The sequence below is a fragment of the Barbus barbus genome (assembly GCF_936440315.1).
Source record: "Barbus barbus genome assembly, chromosome: 13".
Classification (NCBI taxonomy): Eukaryota; Metazoa; Chordata; class Actinopteri; order Cypriniformes; family Cyprinidae; genus Barbus; species Barbus barbus.
In genome coordinates, this window is record NC_136741.1 from 17,994,113 (window position 1) to 18,009,330 (window position 15,218).

At 37.0% G+C, this 15,218-nt stretch overlaps 1 protein-coding gene across 2 annotated transcripts in view; it reads right to left on the reverse strand.

The window, feature by feature from the left end:
• Positions 1-3,204: 3,204 nt before the first annotated feature.
• LOC306879137 (leptin receptor-like) overlaps positions 3,205-15,218 on the reverse strand; it is a gene marked incomplete at its 5' end in the record, with an annotated part of 35,369 nt that continues 23,355 nt past the window's right edge. For both annotated transcript variants that reach the window (XM_079431873.1, XM_079431872.1), the window contains 12 exons: positions 3,205-4,804; positions 5,029-5,104; positions 6,421-6,514; positions 6,752-6,829; positions 6,957-7,160; positions 7,559-7,775; positions 7,866-7,948; positions 11,015-11,168; positions 11,499-11,650; positions 12,271-12,482; positions 12,568-12,673; positions 12,789-13,061. In XM_079431873.1, the coding sequence (XP_079287999.1) occupies positions 4,049-4,804; positions 5,029-5,104; positions 6,421-6,514; positions 6,752-6,829; positions 6,957-7,160; positions 7,559-7,775; positions 7,866-7,948; positions 11,015-11,168; positions 11,499-11,650; positions 12,271-12,482; positions 12,568-12,673; positions 12,789-13,061 (2,405 nt within the window). In that variant the 3' untranslated portion in view covers positions 3,205-4,048. The remainder of the gene's footprint in view (positions 4,805-5,028; positions 5,105-6,420; positions 6,515-6,751; positions 6,830-6,956; positions 7,161-7,558; positions 7,776-7,865; positions 7,949-11,014; positions 11,169-11,498; positions 11,651-12,270; positions 12,483-12,567; positions 12,674-12,788; positions 13,062-15,218) is intronic.

Sequence of the window (15,218 nt, forward strand, 5' to 3'; positions counted from 1 at the left end):
ATAAATGGCCATCCCTACAGTATAAATTCCGGTTATCTCTTGTTCTTTGAAACCACAATAATGGAGAAGACTGCTGACTTGTCAATGATCCAGAAGACGAACATTGACGTCCTCCACAAAGAGGGTAAGTCACAGAGGGTCATTACTGAAAGGTGTGGCTGTTCACAGAGTGCTGTATCAAAGCATATTAAATGCAAAGTTGACTGGAAGGAAGAATTTGGGTAGGAAAAGGTGCACAAGCAACAGGGATGACCGCAAGCTTGAGAATACTGTCAAGCAAAGCCGATTCAAACACTTGGGAGAGCTTCACAAGGAGTGGACTGAAGCTGGAGTCAGTGCATCAAGAGTCACCACGCTCAGACGTCTTCAGGAAAAGGGCTACCAAGCCACTTCTGAACTAGGAGTGGGACAATAAATCGATATGGCAATATATCACGATCCTTCTCCATGCGATACGAGAATCGATATCTGGCACCAAATATCGATATTTTCATTAATTAAATGTAGGGAAGTCGTGGGCTAATGGTTAGAGAGTTGGACTCGTAATCCAAAGGTTGCGGGTTCGAGTCTCGGGCCGGCAGGGATTGAATGTACAGCGCTCTCTCCACCCTCAATACCACGACTGAGGTGCCCTTGAGCAAGGCACCGAACCCCCAACTGCTCCCCAGGCGCCACGGTGTGTGTGTTTTCACTGCTGTGTGTGTGCACATTAAATGCAGAGCACGAATTCCGAGTATGGGTCACTTCACTTCACTTAATACAATAAGGCGCTCTAAATAGATTTCCCTGCTTCCAGCGTCTAAAAATGTGCGCCATTTCCAGCTTCTTTCCAAAGCACTCTGAGCAACCATGAACCACGTTCTCTATGATGATGAAGCACGAGGAACCGAATGATAAACAGATTTCCAGCCACTGTATTAGCTCTACTGCTATATTATATATGTTTATGGAGATAACTGCCAGAAGTGCCAGAACAGCTATCAGCGTGGACCATAGACACCGATCATGTTATTATTGCAGAGCGCATATTCAGTCCATGAGTAGCCTCTCCGCTTGAATCGCAGGTGGATTACTATTATTGCACTTAACCTTTTCACAGGCATTTTGTTTTCATCGTTAGACAGATATCATGATGTATCATTATATGATTGTCTAGCAATACGTATATCGATTGTTGCAGAATCGCTGTATCATGATATTATCGTCATCGTGAGCCATGCATCGTGATTATATCGTATCGTGAGGTACCCTGCGATTCCCACCCCTATTCTGAACCAGAGACAACGTCAGAAGCGTCTTACCTGGGCTGTGGAGTAAAAGAACTGGACTGTTGCTCAGTGGTCCAAAGTCCTCTTTTCAGATGAAAGTAAATTTTGCATTTCATTTGGAAATCAAGGTCCCAGAGTCTGGAGGAAGAGTGGAGAGGCACAGAATCCATGTTGCTTGAAGTCCAGTGTGAAGTTTCCACAGTCAGTGATGATTTGGGCTGCCATGTCATCTGCTGGTGTTGGTACACTGTGTTTTCTGAAGTCCACAGTCAACGCAGCCATCTACCAGGAAATTTTAGAGCACTTCATGCTTCCTTCTGCTGACAAGCTTTATGGAGATGCTGATTTCATTTTCCAGCAGGACTTAGCACCTGCCCACACTGCCAAAGGTACCAAAAGCTGGTTCAATGACCATGGTGTTACTGTGCTTGATTGGCCAGCAAACTCGCCTGACCTGACCTGACCTGACCTCCATCTGTCAGTGGATCACCAGCTTCCTGACAGACAGTCAGCCACTAATGAGGCTGGGAAAATACACATCCAGCACCCGTACGATCAGCACTGGAGCTCCTCAGGGCTGCGTTCTCTCCCCACTGCTCTTCTCCCTGTACACCAATGACTGCACATCTAAAGACCCCTCTGTCAAGCTCCTGAAGTTTGCAGATGACACCACAGTCATCGGCCTCATTCAGGACGGGAACGAGTCTGCTTACTAATCAAAAATTAGGTTTTGATATATTTATACTAGGAAATTTACAAAATATCTTCATGGAACCTGATATAATATCCTAATGATTTTTGGCATAAAAGAAAAATCGATCATTTGACCCATACAAATGTATGTTTTGTTGGCTATTGCTACAGATACACCCATACTTATGACTGATTTTATGGCCCAGGGTCACATATACTATGTATATATATTATTTCACAGTCATAGCCGGCAAATATTCAAGGCAGTTGAATAACGGATAATGCTAAAGAAACAAAGACCTGCTTACTGAGGTGAGGTGATTGCATAGATTTGGTAGCCAAAATTGACAACATATTAACCCATAGAGCCCTCTTCTGGACAATTAATTATAAAAGAACACAACAGAAATATAATTTTCTTCATTCTGTAGCAGGATTGTTGGATTTATTCGTAAATTTCAAATGATATGTCTTATGTCTTGAAACAAATCATTTAAAAACAAACACTGAGCCATAACTGCAATAAATAGTTTAATCTGACCAGAAAATTAGACAAGAAATACATGTATACTTTACACACATTCTTACTGATACTCTGACATATATAACCAGTTTTATTCACTGAGTTACATTCAACCCTTGTTTAATCAAAAAATACCATACACTGAAAATAGATGACATTTTGTTGACTCAAAATATCTGAGTTTCCAAAGAACACAGACCTCACTGACAAAATATACATTCATATTGAATGAATAAGCCCAATGTAAATGCAGACATGAGAGGCTATTTCTTCACAAAGCTGATATTTTGATGGACGTCTCTTCAAAAGCCCCTTTACTTATGATAACCTGGACTTCATGAAGCATCTGAAATACACAAACAGCCACTAAACCGTGACCGTGTCCACCACACTTCAGACTTTTTTTTGCTTCATTCCAGTTAGTGGTCTTTACAAGATTTGACTTCAGTCTTCGAAAGATTCCATGTGATGAAGATGGAAAGCAGCGAGTTCCAGCAATGACAGGCCGATCATCACTGAGACGTTCAGAGTTTAAACTGTGCTTCGATGCCCTTATCAAATGAGCCTGGGAAATCTGGCTGTAAACCCTAACAGCTATAATGTATTAGGGACAAGTCAAATGGATCTTAAAAGAGTCATTTGAAACACTGGGTTGGTAGGAGGAGAATTGTAAAAAAAAATATATATATATATATATATATATATTTTTTTTTTTTTTTTAGTTGAAGGTGGAAAATAGGGCTGCACAATTCATCAAAATAAAATCAAAATAGCAAAATGGCTTAGTGCAATTATCAAGTCACGAAGGCTGTGATTTAAATCAAATATATGCGCTGTGCATTTCAGAGTGAAGTGCAGCACTGTTTTCTTTTACATGTGAATTGGTCTCAGATAAATGCTGCTTCACATAAACTCATCTCTGCCATCTTATAATGAGCATGTGTCAACCATCTTCACAAACTGGTAATGAGAAGCTGGATGTTGTCAACAAAAGAGAAGCTTTAAAGGCTCCCTGCAGTATTCTCTGCAGCTGCTAGTTTAAATTAAGAAATTAAGACATAAATATTAGTACTGTAATTTTACAGTTGTGATCTAAAACAAAATGATTATAGTATTTATTTAAATAGACCATTCTGTATTTTACAGTTACTCTAATATTTTCCATTTAGCAATAATAATAATAAAAATGTTAATAATATCAATCATGACTTTATAGTCATATAGATACATAATCAACTTTTTGGCCAAATTCTGCAGCCCTAGAAAAAAACAGAAAACCTGGAGCTAAAAAAATCATTTAACTGATATTTTAAATCACAATTTTTATCAGGAAAAAAAATTGCAATTAGATTTTTTTTTTCCAAGATCATGCAGCCTTGCCCTTTAAAAAAATAATATTAAAATAAAAAATTTAAATTGAACTCGCAATTTTTATTAAAAAACTTTTTTTTTCTCTCAAATTGTGCAGCTCTAGTGTCAAACCGCTGAGGCATTTTGTGGACCTCCATCCAATGAAGAAAAACATTATCCCATGTTACCACCAAGTGGTGCTGTTGTTATTATTTCAGGGTGGATTCCTGCATTCAGTCTGAAACTGAGGCAGATATAGAGGAATGCTGTGAGATACATTATTGGAATCGACGGCTGTGGAATTTTTTCCTTCTAGAAGAGGCCTGTCGCCCACCTTCATAACTATTTCATTATTTTCCTGTTCACCCTGTGTTTCCTCAATCTCCTCTTCATCTTCCTCCTCCTCTTCGTTCACCTCGAGGTAGTAAAGGTCTTTGGCTACACCTGTGCTTTCTGATGCTTCATAATCTTGATCTGATGTTTCCGAGAACTCTTCCACGGAGTTATAGGAGCTGGAATGGCGGGGATTGGTGCTGTCAGAGCACACATGGTTCTCCAGGTCCCAGAGTCCTCCAGGGAAAGAGCCAGAAATGTCAGAGTTGTTGGCAGAAAAGTTGCCTTCGTCACTGGAGCTGCTCAGACTCTCCTGCTGCTTTCGAAGGAGACTGGGCTGATCGGAGAGGAGAACGGTCGAGTACGTCACTGAGGACTGGCCTGATGTTTCTGGAGTAGCAGCAGCAGTGGAAGCCTCCGGAGACAGAGGTTCAGAGGAGTCTGCTAGAAGGGCAGAATCTGTAGTTGTTTTGTCTCCAGATTTATAAATGGGTACTTCATTGTCTTTTTCATGTTCAAGCGTAACAGGAAGAGGTTTCTCGATGATTTCCACCTCACAGATGCTCTCAGAGATCAGCAGCAGTGGACAGGCAGTGAGACCCTCTGAGTGAGGGAACAGGTTTTCTATGGTCTCAATCTGCGAGGAGAAAAAACAGAGATATTGTGGAAATGTATGAACCAGTATGTACTGAATGTGTTAAAACTCTTTCTCCTCCCGGCATAACATGCAGCACATTTACATGATTAAATGCCTTATTTTTTCATTTATCAATTAAACAATGGTCCTCTATTTGAATCAGGAATGGATCTACTCCATTTTTAGGTAGAAAAAAAAAGGTTTTAATAGTTGTTCACACTGACCTGCCTGAAGTCCATTCCTTTGGCCCAAGAGCAGTTGTTGGGGTTTGGAACATTCTTCCACATGAGTTTTCTCATCCTGTATGGAATATGCACAGGTCAAGCACTGTTTGCAAGCCAAAACTGTTCTAAACAAATATGCTGGTGGATTTTTTTTTTTTATGTGAGAGGACAACAGGGGATGGACTTTTTTTTACTAGAAAAAGCATTCTTGTGAAATATAGACGTGTTTTGGACAGTAGCAACAGTTCTGTTTCTTACAAACATGACACGTAGATGTTTATTTTACTTGAAGTTAACTGAAGGACTGGAGTCATGTGGATTAGTTATAGATTATCATTAAGTTTTTTATCAGTTGTTTGGACTCTCATTCTGACGGCACCCATTCACTGCATAGGATCCACTGGTGAGTAAATGATGTAATGCTTAATTTCTCCAAACCTGTTCTGATGATGAAACAAACTCATCTACATTTTGGATGGCCTGAGGGTGAGTAAATTTTAAGCAAATATTAATTTTGTTGTGAACTATTGCTTTATCAAAGTCTAGAGTAGATTCAGATTTCATCACCCACATTATAAAATCCAAACTTAAATGTTTTTGTTTGAATTTGCACTTTTGCCACTCCTTAAAAGAGCAAAAATAGGCATGCCTTTTTGTGGTACACAAAGTCACGATATTACCTGAGAATCAAGTCTAAGCAGATGATAAAATGATTTTGTATGTTACCTTAGTAATTATCTCTGGCAGAACTTGTGAAATATTTGCTCTCAAGCAACCTATTCTATTGCTAGGAATGAGCATACATTGCATACAGTAAACCAATTTATGTACTTTACATTAATTCAAACAACTGGCCTTTCAAAATCAATATATTGTAGCTTCCAAAAACATCTTAAAAAGTTAATCCAGGAAGATAAACAGAAGGTCTGTGATTTTGTAATATGATTTGACTGTTTTCCAAGAATTTTTCTTTAAGGCCATTTTTAGCCTTGTTTTACTCTCTAGATCAGTGGCTCCCAAACCTGTCCTGGAGGCCCCCCTGCCCTGCACCTTTTGTATGTTTCCCTTATCTAACACACCTGATTCCACTCATCAGCTCGTTAGTAGAGACTGCAAGAACTACAGGTAAATTGGGTGTCTGATTAGGGAGACATACAAAATGTGCAGGGCAGGGGTTCCTCCAGGACAGGTTTGGGAACCACTGCTCTAGATTAACCCATTATCCATTGGTACAGTAAATACAGTGGTAGAGCAGGGACCTCCAGTTTTAATAAGAACAAATCATTTAGCTTTAAACAACATCCATATGCATATAAACTATTTTGACAGACAAATATAATGATACTGTAACTATATTTGTTTTGACTGGAAGAAGAGAGTTGTAAGTCTTACTGGTTTTGTGACATCAGTAGAGTGACAAACAGCACCACTGACAGGAACGCAATGATCAGCAGGAGGATATATGCTGCAGGATTGCCCCGAGTAACTGGATGACAAACCAAAGAAAAGCACATTTTTCTATCAAATCAACATGATTTTCATATAATATTTTTAGACAGCCATTTGCAAAATGCGTACTTCACAAAATGAATGTGAATCTGCAATGTTTGTAAACCTGAGTCTACTCGCTGAGCACCAAACGCACATAAAAATGTCTTCAGGGCTTAAATTGATCACATGATGACGTCAATGCATTACTTGATGTCACTGCTGTAAAACCCACCAGTGTATCGCACTGGCTCCCCTTCACCATCCACAAACACTGGATACAAGGTGAACTCCTCTGAGCCATAAAAACGACCTGTACAAAAACAAATTACACCGTCAAAGATCATTTACACTGCTACGGATAAACCTTTTTTATTTTTGTCATGTACTGATATGCAAATGTGAGGAATGTGTGAAGAATATCAAGCAAAATAACATACGGCAAAGGGAGAGATCTCTCGATGCGGACTGAACTCTGACCCACTGCAGCCTCTCAGTCAAAGACACATCCTGTTCAGGGTCTTTTTCCAGGTCTAGCCATTCGATGACAAATGACTGAGGCACTGGATGATCAGATAACAGGTTCCAGGAAAGATACACACAGCTAGAATTTGCAACTGCGCTGAATGAACGTACACATCGTCCTAGAAAAGAAAAGAAGGACACGATTAATTCATACAAATAGGGTAATCTATATAATTTCTATGTGAAAAACACTTACGGTGCAGGAACAGATAATAATAATCAGGAACAAAATATCAGAGTACCGTACTGTTATGATGTTTCATTGAATATGTGTAATACCTAAATCAAATCTCCATCCCAAACAACCCTTTCACCAAACAAACAACACCAAGCTTCTATCAAAACAATTACCCGGAAAAATTAGGGCTGGATGAATTAAAGCACCATCAATAGGCACATAAATAAACTAAACTTCTTGTGCGTCAAACAAAAACATTGATAACATTAGACTGCATTAGACTGAAGTGAAAGAGTTTTGTGTGATGTTAAAGGAAGGGTATGAAGCAAGTCAGCTCACGTTTGGGTTGATGCAACAACGTTATGTTTCGATTCCTTGTAGAGATGCCCAAAGCATTGCGAGACATTACGGTGACTGTGTGCGCTTCCTTCCTCCACTGGAACGAGTGAAACTGAGCCAATGTTGTTTCATTTGACCACATAGCTATGCCTGAGGCCTGGTGTTCAATCATCAGACCCTCCACGCAACTATATGGATCTCCCGCTAGGACAGGCGGCTAAAAGTGACAAAAACATTCAAGCTCAAACTTTATATATCACATTTATTTTGTTGCTAGAGTAAATCAATCAAGTCAATCTTTACCAACCTTAATAATAAGTGTGACGTTTGTCACACTCCTAACAGGATCTTCTTGTATAACGCGCCAGAAGTCTGGTCCCATCTCTGGTGCTGAAATGACACACCATACAGTCATGATTATCTCTTATGTTCAAAAAGGTATATTAAAAAAGGTTTAGAGATATACGCTGGGATATAGGGATACATTTTTTAAATGTTTTTGATAAAAATAATTCTCTTATACTCATCAAGGCTGCATTTATTTGATCAAACATACAGTAAAAAGAGGAACACTGTAAAACATTCCAATTTAAAATAACACGATCCTTCAGAAATCATTCTAATATGCTGATTTGGTGCTCAAGAAACATTATTTATTAGTAATGCCATAAATGTATTTATTTATTCACTTTTTAACGCCATGCCAAGATTTTTATGGCAATCTGAATAAATTACACAAGGTATACAATTAACAAAAAGTTCTAAAATACATTTCAGATCCACACTAGACAAAAATTCTTAATGTTATAAATAGTTGTGCTACTTAATATTTACTAACATAGTAATATTAAGCGTAGCGTTAGTTCTGGCAGGTCACGTTAGTCAAGCTTGCATCAGCTGACTCTCAGCTGATCCTTATCTACCCATAGGATTACGACACCTAAGCATCCATATATAAGGTCCTTCAGTATTATCAGCAGTTTTCACATTGCTCAATAGCTAATTACCCTCCTCCATCCCCAGCTCCTCCTCAGGATTCAGCCTTTTGATTCTCCTTTGAATACGAGTAATTCTAAAATGTGTACATAAAATTACTGAACTTTAACGATATCTGCAATACATTTATGTTGGTTGTGTTCTGTTTACCCTGGGGGGTTATCACTGCTCTCCCTGCTCTCATCCATGCTAGGCTGCATGGGTGCGCAGGGAGTTCTTGCCCAGAACAGAACCATACCGCCAATCCAAACTATATGATAACTGTCAATCATCTTTGACGATAGTGGTCCTGACAGAAATAATACTTAATATTTCATAACATAATAACTGTGCAAATTGGCAAAAAAAAAGAAAAAAAGGGAAAGACAGAAATGAAAAAGGAAAATGGTCAAAACCTAACCTGGACGTGCTGGACTTCATGCACTAATAAATATTTTAGTCCACCACAAAGTAAATCTAATCATAGGTGCAAATTACTAATATAAATTAATTGTTTTAGAAAGCAAATACTATAAATATCAACTTTTATACAGTATATGTTAAAATAGATATATATTATTAAATAGATATTAATATAAACAAACAAATTTAATAAATGTCAATTAGAACATAAGCATTTTTCATTTAGTAAGCAAGTTTCTTTTTTCCCCCTTTTTCCTTCATTGAGATAGTATAATCATAGAAAGTAAGGAAACGATTAGATTGGAGAGAGAGGAATGGTATCTGGAAAAGCTTTAACTTGAACTTGGATCAGACAAATCGCTATTGTGCCATATGGAGTGCTGTCTACAAGGCTATGACTAACATTTTTGTTTTTCTCATAAGGCCACCATATAATCGAACAGATCTTCCTTATCTGTTATTTGGAACTTCTGACTACAAACTTGAATGTAATTCTTCTCTCAGCTTAGAAAAAAGGTTTTGCAAATTCCTCCAACTCTGTACATACAGTAACAGACAAGAATGACTGGTTATATAATATATTTATAATAATTATAATTAGCAATTAGCAATCTGCTAACAACGGTTACTGGCACAAGCAGGCAGCTCTGCACTAATTTAAAGATATTAGAAAGGTGCTGTAAAGAGTTGTATTATGTGCTGTAAAATGGTATTACAAGCACATACTGATCATCACCCCAGCAGTTATGTTCCAGTTCACATTCCTACAGCGATACGTAAGTCAGGGCGGGTGATATGTGGTGCAATTTCCATTAATCCTAATAGACTTTCTACCATCACTTTGTTCAATTCAAAACATTCCTACTACAGAGATAAAAGTCAATGAAATTACGCAGAGGCATTTTTATGACTACAATCACACTGTAAATTAAACTTTGCAGCTCCGGAAGCTACACATGAACTAGTTTAGTCACTGAGTAACTCTGAGTAATTTAGGATGTCTGTATGTTTAATATAATTAAATGTAAGAAATAAAGACTTTTTAGGGCAAGTTTTAAAATGAATGTTTAATTAATGTTTTTATTATTATGTGAAATTGCCATCAGCCCTCTTGTAAACATTATGTCTACTTCATTCCTATCAAGTTCCCGCAAATTATAAAGTTACTCACCATGACTCACAGACATACAGATGGATATTATGAAGCAGGTGTGTGTTCAGAATAAGTATGAAGACTCACATGGGCTTTCAAGGCTAAGATGAAAGAATGGTTTCTTTTGTATAACCTTATTACTTGTTTTTATCTTTTCAAATCAGCTGGCAAAGATTTTTTTTCACCTGCATATTTTTTCACCAGTTACAGTTTGGTCTGGCTTCATTGATTTAGATTTTGTTTAAAGCTGCTGTCATATATACTTTATATAGACAAAGTACTGTGGATTTCATCATAAGCATTGCTTACATCATTTTCTTGTTTGTGATCCCCACACAACAGTAGCGGTTTATTTAATATATTATTTATCCACCTTTTTTCTGAGTAACTGACGAGCGCCATCATGATGGATTCCAACTTCTGTTTGGATGCTGTCGCATTCCGGTCTCCACAGAAATCCATGTTAAAACAAGGTAAAATGATGGCACCATGTGTTTTTTAAAACCATTTTCATAGGTTTAACGTTATATTATCTGCTCGGAAAAAACATTCATTTGACTATGAAATGTAAAGCATCGTTCCAGTATGAGTCAGTTGAGACGGCATTCAGGAAAAAGGTGGATAAAAAAAGTTATTTCAATTCAGTTATTTTAATATGCCTTAACTTAAAAGTAGGGTTTGTTTTCATGTTTTTATTGACCTGGAGGTAACAAAAGCTACTTTTTAACCAAGGACTCGAGCTAAAAAAATTGAGAGTCTACAACCATATCGTAACACTAGTGGCTCTAAACATGTTTTCAATTTCATATATATAACCAAAAAAGATGCAAAATAATGCATATCTCTTATAGCTTGTGGAATATATAGGCTAAGTAACAGTAGAACAACTATATTGATATTGTTACCTTTCCTGTTGTAAACAACTGAAGTGTAACTCATGCTCCAGTCACTCCAGTATCCAGAGCCATTCAGTCTTCTACAGCGAACTTCTACTTTGAACTGAACACAGGACTCTTCAAGCTGAATCTCTGCCTGTGGTTCCAGAAGAGGACCGATGACCTGTAAGGGACAGAACACTCATCTGTAAATGCCACAGAAAATTGCAGACCATCTTCCTTCTGCAATCTAAAAGGTATAAATTCAAAATGAAGTGCTATGAAGTATAGTGGGCGCAGTAAGAGGAAAAGATTTTAATTTAGGATCAATTTAGCTTGTCATTTCAATTCCAAACATCTCAATTATACAGACAAACAGATCAGACCACAGTAATTCATTGCCTGCCCTCTGCGATTAAACACTATGCATGAAGCATTTACTTAAATATATTTTATTCAGCTTTCTGGTTTCATTGTCCACCTGAGACCCCAGCTTCCAGAAACTTCTTCCTACCTTCCACTGTGTATTTGCCATCCCATGCAAAGCCACAATGCGCAGCTCATACTGCATGTCGTATACTGGTAAATGGGGGCGTCTCCAGCTTACACTCAAGGTTTTATTCGGCAAAGTGGTTGCTTCCAGGTCTGAGGGAGGAGATGGTTTCACTGAAAAAAAAACCACAGGGGAAACTCTTATTCAAGAGAACATTGTTTTTTTTTTTTACTTTCAAAACATTTCACAATGAACAATAACAAACATTAACATTCAAAAGATTTTTTTAAAGAAATTAATACTTTCATTCAGCAAGGACACATTAAACTGATCTAAATTGAATGCAAATAAATGGTGTTCTTAAGAGCTTTCTATTCAAAGAATCCTGAAATAATATGTATATAACAGATTCCTTCAAAACAATAAGCATACCAGCTGTCTTTAACTGTGAAAATACAGTTTAATACAATATAGAAAATACAATACAGAGCACCAACTCAACATATTAGAATGATTTCTGAAGGATCATATGACACTGAAGACTGAATAAAACAAAAATTTAAAATTATATTGTAATAATACTTCACAATATTACTGTTGTGCTATATTTTTGATTAAATAAATCCAGCCTGAATGAGCATTCCAAAACATTCCAAAAAATCTTACAAATTCCAAACTTTTAAACAGTAGTGTATGTATATAGATATATTTAATTATATTTACTTATAATCAAAAGTCAACAGAATACTGTCACTTCCAAATGGAATGTTGCTGAAAAACCTTTGGAACTCACCATAGTCAATGGGTGCAATTGAGACAGGAAATGACCTCACTTTGCCACGCCCTCCTTCCACTTCCAACCAGATTTTGTAGCAGGAGAACAGACTAAGGTTTCTTAAAGTGCACGCTCTGTGGTCTCCTGCTCCAGATGGACACTCCATGTTTTCTTCGGCTTCTTCGCTGCCCTCCATCTCGGATATGGTCTCACACATTGATGTATATTGTCTACAACAAAAAGTAATATCTTTACCATCTTTGCAATAACAATCTGGCTGGAATAGAAATGGATGAACTATGATTGTGTTCATACCTGTAAAGTAGTCTGACTTGTGCCCAAGCGCTCTTATTCCACTCACAGCTCATGGTGTCCACCTCTGAATTCTTGCTCTGGCAGGTAATATCTGCATTAAACATCCCTGAAAAAAAGAGCCAATTTTACACTTTCTAGCTTTTTAAAAAAAGCAACATTTTATTACATTTCTGTTTAGAGATGTTTCAATAATTTCAATGTCTCCATAATTCAAAGCTTACCTTCGGTGTATATTTTGGCATAGGCGATGATGCACTTGAACCTCTCTCCCCACTGGTGGCAGCACATCAGAGTATCAAACCCTGGTTCATCTACTGTCACAGTCACTGCGCTAACCTGCTCATTGATTACCCTGTACTGGCTTTCTGGAATCTTCACCTGCCCATTAAGCATCCACACAGCTTTGCTCGCGCTCCAGCTGCGGTTGTGGAAGACGGCATAAACCGTTACCTCTGACCCTGGTGTCGTGAAGATTTCAGCAGGGATGTAACTGACTTTAAGGAGCAGAGAAAGATAGAGAAAAATGTAAAGCAGGCATTTTGCGCAGTAAACATGCAAATAAATAAAGCAGACTTGAAGGGATATTTGACCCCAAAATGAAAATTCAAGCCCCAGAAAGGTAGTAAGGACATTGTTAAAATAGCCTAGGGCTGGCCGATATAGGGAAAAATTCATATCTCTATGTTTTGGCCGATTTGCGATATATGGTATATATCTCGGTATTTTTGTTTTTGTATCTGTGAAGTTTAGCGGAGATTAGCGAAGATGAAGGCTCGTGCACTTCTGATAGCAAAATGGAAATATTTCCATGACTTTCTCACATTTAAAGACGGAGAATATACCTGTAAAATGTAAGTTATGCATTAAGGAAAACAGCGCATCTCAAACACATTAAACAGCTCTAGTAGAGTCTGTCAGAGCATCTGACGGGGTGAGCCGCTTTAAACTATAAACTATACTATATCTTACGAGTTTCTTTTTAAAACCCTTAATATAAAGCTTGTCACATGTTTAGAACAAATTGGATTATGTACTTTCTCCGCAGCGGCTACCGTATCGCTTATAAAGAATATATCGATATATCGTACAAACTCGACATACCGCCCAGCCCTAAAATAGCCCATGTGACATCAGTGGTTCGAGTTACATTAGTAGTTATGTTGCTGTCTATGCAGGGTCAAAAAGCTCTCAAATTTCATCAAAACAATCTAAATTTGTGTTCCAAAGATGAACGAAGGTCTTACGGGCTTGGACCGACATAAGGGTGAGTAATTAATGACAGAATTTTCATTTTTGGGTGAACTATCTCTTTAAGAATAGCAGGTGGGCAAATCTCTTGACAACATGTCTGGTTCAATTTTCATCCCAAAACAATAAGACCAAAATGTAAGAAATTATATTGCATCAAGAAAATTGTGCCTATTTTTTACCATTAAGATTTATAAAAACTAAGCATATTTCCTCCAAAATTAAAAATATCATAATACAGCTGAAATGTTTACTTAATTTGCATTTTTCATTCTTAATCTTTTATTTACATCTTTCATTCTCATTATTCTTAATTATGATTTTCATTAGACTTTCAACACTGTAATACAGTCATTTTTACTGTATTGTACTGAAATTACTGCAGTAAAATGTTTACAACAAACATTACAGGCACACCATATACTACTAATATACAACTTGAAATCTGAAATTTAGTAATAATAATAATAATAATAATTTACAAATATAAATACTGGATTGCCGTAACAACACTTATGCTTAAAATAATAATGTTGCAATGCAAAAAATTATAATTTGTCTGATTTTAGGATGAAATATGACCTAGACATGCTTCTGAAAGGTGTTGAGATTCACCCTTGTATTGATTTTTATTTTCCCTCGTTCCTATCTTGGTCCCTTGCAGCAAAAAGAAAGTGGGTTAATTTTAATGCTAGTAAACAACCTGAAATTTAGTTGCTATGGTGACTTGCGCAGCATGGATTCTGAAAATATACAACCCAACTGGCATATCAGAAAAACAATGTATGATCCTCCTTGAAAAAGCTTACAAACACATACAAAATGACAGGTGCTACATGAGTAATGCATCAAAGTAGGAAAACAGAGACAGAATAAAGTCTCTCGTGATGTTAAATCAAGCTGAAACAGTTGAAACATTAACTAATATGCAGACAGCCCAAAGTGCAGCTTAGTGCAGCATTAGTTGGCAGCAGTATTTCAGACTGGCTATTCAACTGATTTTTTTTTTTTTTTTACTTATCTGTATATTACTCATGGGCACTGCTGTGATGTAGGTATTTAAAAGCTAGTGAAAAAAAGAGTCATAAAAAATAAATAAATAAACAAAAACCTACCTGATTAGTGTTAGTATTCAGCTAAGATAATAAATCAAGCTCTATTCTACCACGGGACAGTGTTTATATGTTACAGTTAATCTCAAGTAAGAATTTTCTTAGAAGTTGCTTCATGCTTCAAAATAATTTCATAATCCTAAATCACTCTAAGGTGCATGTGTGTACATATGCTTTGTGTGTGCTACAAGTGTGTGAAAGCCATCTGACAAATTTACAAGCATTTCATATGAATCTAAACATATTTTTTTTGTTCCCTGAAACTTGAGTATGAATCAGTATGAATCATTT